Source organism: Carcharodon carcharias, chromosome 31, assembly GCF_017639515.1.
Source record: "Carcharodon carcharias isolate sCarCar2 chromosome 31, sCarCar2.pri, whole genome shotgun sequence".
Lineage (NCBI taxonomy): Eukaryota > Metazoa > Chordata > Chondrichthyes > Lamniformes > Lamnidae > Carcharodon > Carcharodon carcharias.
In genome coordinates, this window is record NC_054497.1 from 11977470 (window position 1) to 11985197 (window position 7728).

General features: G+C 48.2%; 1 protein-coding gene across 3 annotated transcripts in view; it reads left to right on the top strand.

The window, feature by feature from the left end:
• ptprh (protein tyrosine phosphatase receptor type H) overlaps positions 1 to 6760 on the top strand; it is a 95103-nt gene extending 88343 nt beyond the window's left edge. For all 3 annotated transcript variants that reach the window (XM_041178112.1, XM_041178115.1, XM_041178114.1), the window contains one exon: positions 4875 to 6760. In XM_041178112.1, the coding sequence (XP_041034046.1) occupies positions 4875 to 5033 (159 nt within the window). In that variant the 3' untranslated portion in view covers positions 5034 to 6760. The remainder of the gene's footprint in view (positions 1 to 4874) is intronic.
• Positions 6761 to 7728: the final 968 nt, after the last annotated feature.

Sequence of the window (7728 nt, forward strand, 5' to 3'; positions counted from 1 at the left end):
CAAATGGGGATATGATATCATTGCTATCACGGAGACATGGTTGAGCGAGGGGCAGGACTGGCAGCTCAATATTCTGGCGAGACAGGTGGGGGGGTATAAAAGAGGAGGTGGTGTTGCAATATTGATCAAGAAGCCAATTACTGCAATAAGGAGTGATGATATCTTAGAAGGTTCCTCAAATGAAGCCATATGGGTAGAACTTAAAAACAAAAAAGGGGCACTCACATTGCTGGCAGTGTACTATAGACCCCCAAACAGTCAAGGAAAGATAGAAGGGCAGATATGTAGACAAATCTCAGAGAAGTATAAAAATAATAGTAGGAGATTTCAACTTCCCCAATATTAACTGGGATAGTCTTAGTGTGAAAGGTTTAGAGGGGACAGAATTCTTAAAATATATCCAGGGGAACTTTTTAAGCCAGCACGTAGAAAGTCCTACAAGAGAGGGGTCGGTGCTGGACCTAGTTTCAGGGAACGAAGCCAGGCAAGTGGTAGAAGTGTCAGTGGGGGAGCATTTCAGTGATAGTGACCATAACTCAGTAAGATTTAAGGTAGTTATGGAAAAGGACAAAGATGGACCAGAAGTAAAGGGTCTGAGTTGGGGGAAGACCAATTTCAATATGATAAGACAGGATCTGGCCAAAGTGAACTGGGAGCAGCTGCTTGTAGGAGAATCTACATCAGAGCAGTGGGAATCATTCAAAAAGGAAATAGTGAGAGATGAGGCCCAGCATGTGCCTGTAAAGGGCGGAGGGTGAGACCAACAAGTCCAGAGAACCCTGGATGTCAAGGAATGTACAGGATTGGAAAGGCAAAAAAGAGAAGCTAATGGTAGATACCAAGGGCTCAAAACAGCAGAAGCCCTAATGGAGTATAGAATGTGCAGGGGTTACTTAAAAAAGAAATTAGGAGAGTGAAGAGGGGGCATGAAAAAGCACTGGTGGGTAAATCCAAAGGCATTTTATAAGTATGTTAGGATAACTAGGGAAAGAGTAAGTCCCATTATGAACCAAAGTGGCAATCTGTGTGAGGAGCCAGAAGACATAGGTGAGGTTTTAAATGAGTACTTTGCATCTGTATTCACTATAGAGAAGGATGATGTAGGTATAGAGTTCAGGGATGGGGACTGTGATATACTTGAACAAATTAGCATTGAGCGGGAGGAGGTATTAACGGCTTTAACGGGCTTAAAAGTGGAATATTCCCCAGGTCCAGATGAGATGTATCCCAGACTACTGTGGGAGGCAAGGGAGGAGATTGCAGGGGCCCTGACATTAATGTTCAAATCCTCTCTGGCCACAGGAGAGGTGCCAGAGGACTGGAGGGCAGCTAATGTGGTACCATTATTCAAGAAGGGTGGTAGGGATAAACCAAGGAACTATAGGCCAGTGAATCTAACATCAGTGGTAGGGAAATTTTTGGAAAAAATTCTGAGGGACAGAATTAATCTCCACTTGGAGAGGCAAGGGTTAATCAAGGATAGTCAGCGTGGCTTTGTCAGAGGGAGATCATGTCTAACAAATTTGATTGAATTTTTTGAGGAGATGACTAGGTGTGTAGATGAGGGTAGTGCAGTTGATGTAGTCTACATGGAGTTCAGTAAGGCTTTTGACAAGGTCCTGCATGGGAGGCTGGTCAAGAAGGTAAGAACCCATGGGATGCGGGGGAATTTGGCAAACTGGATCCAAAATTAGCTCAGTGTCAGGAGGCATAGGGTGATGGTTGAAGGTTGTTTTTGTGACTGGAAGCCTGTGTCCAGTGGTATACTGTAGGGTTCGGTGCTGGGTCCCATGCTGTTTGTACTGTACATTAATGATCTAGACACGAATGTAGGAGGTATGATCAGTAAGTTTGCAGATGACATGAAAATTAGTGGTGTGGTAAATAGGGAGTAGGAAAGCCTTAGACTACAGGATGATATAACAGTCTGGTCAGAACAGTGACAAATGGAATTTAATATTGAAAAGTGTGAGGTGATGCATTTTGGGAGGACTAACAAGGCAAGGGAGTACACGATGAATGGTAGGACCCTAGGAAGTACAGAGGATCAGAGGGACCTTGGTGTACATGTCCATAGATCCTCGAAGGCAGCAGCACAGGTAGATAAGGTGGTTAAGAAAGCATATGGGATACTTGCCTTTGTTAGTCGAGGCATTGAATACAAGAGCAGGGAGGTTATGATGGAGCTGTATAAAACGTTAGTTAGGCCACAGCTGGAGTACTGTGTGCAGTTCTGGTCGCCACACTATAGGAAGGATGTGATTGCACTGGAGAGGGTGCAGAGGAGATTCACCGAGATGTTGCCTGGGCTGGAGAATTTCAGCTATGAAGTGAGAATAGATAGGTGGGATTGTTTCCCTTAGAGCAAAGAAGGCTGAGGGGGGGACCTGATTGAGGTGTACAAAATTATGAGGAGCATACATAGGGTAGATAAGAAGAAACTTTTCCCCTTAGTGGAGGGGTCAATAGCCAGGGGACATGGATATAAGATAAGGGGCAGGAAGTTTAGGGGGGATTTAAGGAAAAAAGTTTTCACCCAGAGGGTGAGGGGGTATCTGGAACACACTGCCTGAAAGGGTGGTTGAGGCAGGAACCCTCACAACATTTAAGAAGTATTTAGATGAACACTTGAAACACCATTGCATACAGAGCTACAGGCCAAGTGCTTGAAAAAGGGATTAGAATATGTAGGGGTTTGATGGCCGGTACAGACACGATGGGCCAAAGAGCCTCTTTCTGGGCTGTAAAACTCTATGATTCTCTGACTATAAACAGAGAGAAGGAATAATGAGGTCTTTTTCTGAGTGGCAGGTGGTGACTAGTGGGGTAGCAGGGATCAGGGCTTGGGCCCCAGCTATTCACAATATATATCAATGATTTGGATGAGGGAACCAAGTGTAGTATTTCCAAGTTTGCTGATGACACGAAACTTGGTGGGAATGTGAGCGATGAGGAGGGTGTTAAGAGGCTTCAAAGTGATTTAGACAGGTGGAGTGAGTGGGCAAATACATGGCAGATGCAGTATAACGTGGATAAGTGGATAAAGTTATTCACTTTAGTAGGAAAAACAGAATGGCAGAGTGTTATTTAAATGGTGATAGATTGGGAAATGTTGATGTACAAAGGGACCTGGGTGTCCTTGAACATCAATCATTGCGCAGGTGCAGCAAGCAGTTAAGAAGGCAAACGGTATGTTGACCTTCATTGTGAGAGCAAGGATGTCCTACTGCAGCTGTACAGGGCCTTGACGAGACCACAGCTGAAGTATTGTGTGCAGTTTTGGTCTCCTTACCTAAGAAAGGATACACTTGCCATTGAGGGAGTGCAGCAAAGGTTCACCAAACTGATTCCTGGGATGGCAGGATTGTCGTATGAGGAGAGATTGGACCGACTAGGCCTGTATTCACTGGAGTTTAGAAGAATGAGAGGAGATCTCATTGAAACGTATAAAATTCTGACAGGGATGGACAGACTGGACGCAGGGATGATATTTCCCCTGGCTTGGGGGACAAGGGGTCAAAGTCTCAGGATAGGACTGAGATGAGGAGAAACGTCACTCAGAGGTTAGTGAGCCTGTGGAACTCTCTACCACAGAGGCTGTGGAAGCCAAGTCACTGAATACATTTAAAAAGGAAATGGATCAATTTCTGGACTCTAAAGGCTTCAAGGGATAAGGGGAGAGAGCGGGAGTACAGCGTTGAGTTAGAGGATCAGCCATGATATCAGGAGGCAGGTGGCACAGACATAGGTGCCAGAGCTTGAGCTGTCTTAGGGAGGAAAGTAGGCTAGTCTATGAGGAAGTCTTTTTCATTGGCTTTGAGCTTCTCTAGAAGAATGGAGAAGAACCCAGCCACACATCCATTATTCTTCCTCGTTTGTTCAAGTACCATGGGCAATTGGAAAGCACTCCCATCACAAAATTGACTGCTCAAAGTCAGATGTACAAAACAATGTGGATAGAGACATTCCAGGCATGGAGCTTTCACCTTTAGGGTTGGATTCAGACCCAGCACTGACTGATGGAATGCGTCTCTCCTCTCTGCTGCCTCTAACAATCCCTGTATGAAATGAGGTTGGATATCTCAGCTTAGTTCCTGTTCACCTTTTAGTCCAGAATGCACACAGGCAGAGAATGCAGCATTAAATTATCATAGACATCTGGAGGCTTAGGTATTGTGGAAAATGGAAATGTCATGGTGTATTAGGAGACATCCTGAGGCATTCTGAGGTTAGAGAAAGCTTTCCTCTGTACCTAACCCCGTGCTGTACCTGCCCTGAGAGGGTTTGTTGGGGATAATGTAGAGGGAGCTTTACTCTGCATCTAACCCTGTGCTGTACCTGTCCTGGGAGTGTTTGATGGGGACAGAGTAGAGGGAGCTTTACTCTGTATCTAACCCCGTGCTGTACCTGTCCTGGGAGTGTTTGATGGGACAGTGTAGAGGGAGCTTTACTCTGTATCTAACCCCGTGCTGTACCTGTCCTGGGAGTGTTTGATGGGGACAGTGTAGAGGGACCTTTACTCTGTATCTAACCCCGTGCTGTACCTGTCCTGGGAGTGTTTGATGGAGACACTGTAGAGGGAGCTTTACTCTGTATCTAACCCCGTGCTGTACCTGTCCTGGGAGTGTTTGATGGGGACAGTGTAGAGGGAGATTTACTCTGTATCTAACCCCGTGCTGTACCTGCCCTGGGAGTGTTTGATGGGGACGGTGTAGAGGGAGCTTTACTCTGTATCTAACCCTGTGCTGTAGCTGTCCTGGGAGTGTTTGTTGACAATAGTGCCAAACAATTCCTTATTTAAATAACTACGAGATTGCTTTCCATAAGGATGTTTGTCATTTTACTATTTCTGTTTTCCATTTATTGCTTTCTAGCCTCAATATGTCTTCCTGCATCAGTGCATGTTGGATACAATCCAATCGAAACAGCCCCAAGAGGCCATCTACCAGAATCAACAGGATCTCCAGAAACAGCAGGATCTTATCTATGAGAACATTAGTGCCATCAATGCTGCTGACAGACATTGCCGTTAGCTAGTTCCTGCACCATTCCTTGCTGTGTTGCAATAGTCCTGAGATGGAATATGTCTCTAACTATATGTGTGCCTTTATTCTGCACCCCACACACTCGGTCTGTCAAAGGCTGCATCCCAAAATGAATCCAGTGTCAGCATCATCTCCTGTGGAAGCTCCTGTGATCACTGAGGCTTCATCAGTCCCTGTCACTATTTATGTCTTTATGTCAAAATGTCTCCATCTCACCGTAAGTGAATTCTGCCTGTGTCTGACAGTCTCCCTGTGCGTCCGACAGTCTCCCTGTGCGTCCGACAGTCTCTCTATGCGTCTGACAGTCTCCCTGTGCGTCCGACAGTCTCCCTGTGCGTCCGACAGTCTCTCCTGTGCGTCTGACAGTCTCCCTGTGCGTCCGACAGTCTCTCTGTGCATCCGACAGTCTCCCTGTGCGTCCGACAGTCTCTCCTGTGCGTCCGACAGTCTCTCCTGTGCGTCTGACAGTCTCTCTGTGCGTCCGACAGTCTCCCTGTGCGTCTGACAGTCTCTCTGTGCGTCCGACAGTCTCTCTGTGCGTCCGACAGTCTCCCTGTGCATCTGACAGTCTCTCTGTGTGTCCGACAGTCTCTCCTGTGCATCCGACAGTCTCCCTGTGCGTCCGACAGTCTCTCCTGTGCATCTGACAGTCTCCCTGTGCGTCCGACAGTCTCTCTGTGCGTCTGACAGTCTCCCTGTGCGTCTGACAGTCTCTCTGTGTGTCCGACAGTCTCTCCTGTGCATCTGACAGTCTCCCTGTGCGTCCGACAGTCTCTCTGTGCGTCCGACAGTCTCTCTGTGCATCCGACAGTCTCTCCTGTGCGTCCGACAGTCTCTCTGTGCATCCGACAGTCTGTGCGTCCGACAGTCTCCCTGTGCGTCCGACAGTCTCTCCTGTGTGTCCGACAGTCTCCCTGTGCGTCTGACAGTCTCTCCTGTGCGTCCGACAGTCTCCCTGTGCGTCCGACAGTCTCTCTGTGTGTCCGACAGTCTCTCCTGTGCGTCCAACAGTCTCCCTGTGCGTCCGACAGTCTCTCCTGTGCATCCGACAGTCTCTCTGTGCATCCGACAGTCTCCCTGTGCGTCCAACAGTCTCCCTGTGCGTCCGACAGCCTCCCTGTGCGCCCCGCTCTGACTCCGCGTGTCCCACTGCCTCTCGGTGCTCCCGCTGTGCCCGCTGACCCACATTTCTGTTCCAAACCTTCCAAAAGGTTTCCTTTTGTGAAGAGTTTCTGTCGGAGCGACTCCGGCTCCAGCCTCCCACCGAGGAACAGCCTCCTGAGTTTCACATCGCTTCACTGGGATGACAGAATCTTTGTGAACGGCCCGGAGCTTCACTCCAGAGGCTCCAGGCAAAGATTCAACCCCCCCCACCCCCAAAACCATCCTTCTTCATCCTCAGTGAGGAAGCTAGACCCCCTGGTTTGAGAGAGAGCGTTAAAAGGGGAAGGATCAGTGTTGGACTGAGTGGAGTGTACGAAGGTGTGATGGATTGAAGGGAGGGGGATTAGAAGTTAAATAACCAAAGGGCATTACCCTGAGAACCCCCTCAAGGCGAGGATGACCTTAATATTAGGAAAGTAAAATAAATAACGCAGCGGAGGCTTTAGTAGCACTTGGCGGGGGAGGGGTTGAAATTTGTCTTGGTGAAGCAAACGGATGTTAGGGATGTTATACCTCCCCCAACCCCCATACAGGTTGGGCAAGAGATAATGGGCGAGGGGAGGGAGGGAGGGGGGGGGTGGTCTGCAGGCAGGGGGAGGTTGAGGAAGAATTTGTTCACGCAGTGAATGATAATGACCTGGACCTCACTGTGTACCCAGGGCAGTGGAAGCAGAGACCATCACTGATTTCAGAAGTAAAGTCGATGGACGCATGAGGGAAATTAACCTGCAGGGGGCTACAGAGATAGAGCGGGAGAACGGGACTGACGGGGTTGCTCTACAGGGAGCAGGCATGGAATCGATGGGCTGAACGGCCTCCTGTGCGGTAATGACTCTGCCACCCTCTGAGTTCGGTGCCCACAAAATTGGGCACGTTGTAAAACTGGCTCCTGATTCGCTGTTTTGCGGTGCCAGCCTATGATGAAAATTACCACCCAACCCCCCACCCCGGGTTCCTTCACTGGGTTCTAACCCCCTGGGCCAGGTTTCTGCCTTTAAACTGATGCTGGGAGCCTGGCTCGGAGAAGAGCCGTGGTGTCTAGAGTGGGAAACGGAAACCTTATCAACTGGGGCAATGGGAGGTGCCTTCCTGAGTTAGGGGGTGAGTAGAGTGTTCACTGTCCCTCACGCGCTGCCTGAAATCCCAGTTGCTGTCCCTCTTACAGTTTGGATTTTTACAAATAATTCCGATTGCGTGAACAATTCCCTTTCATAAAAGGTCCTCCTGACCAAGAGACTCCTCCAGGGGTCCTGGATAAATTCCAACCAATTCATTGTCACACCTGTGAATTCCAACCATTTCACCAGAACAACACCCACCCGACATGTGCCAATGTTCCACATGCTGAATGTAATAATTATAGACATTTTGTATTATTCTGATATTTTATTGACTGAAATCCATTTGGAAGATGAGTGGTGTAGTTTCACACAGGTGACTGTATCTTTATAGTCTGAAACTCCACGTTAACCCGCATCCCACTCTATTGGGCTGTGAGTGGTTGGATCCACATCTGCTC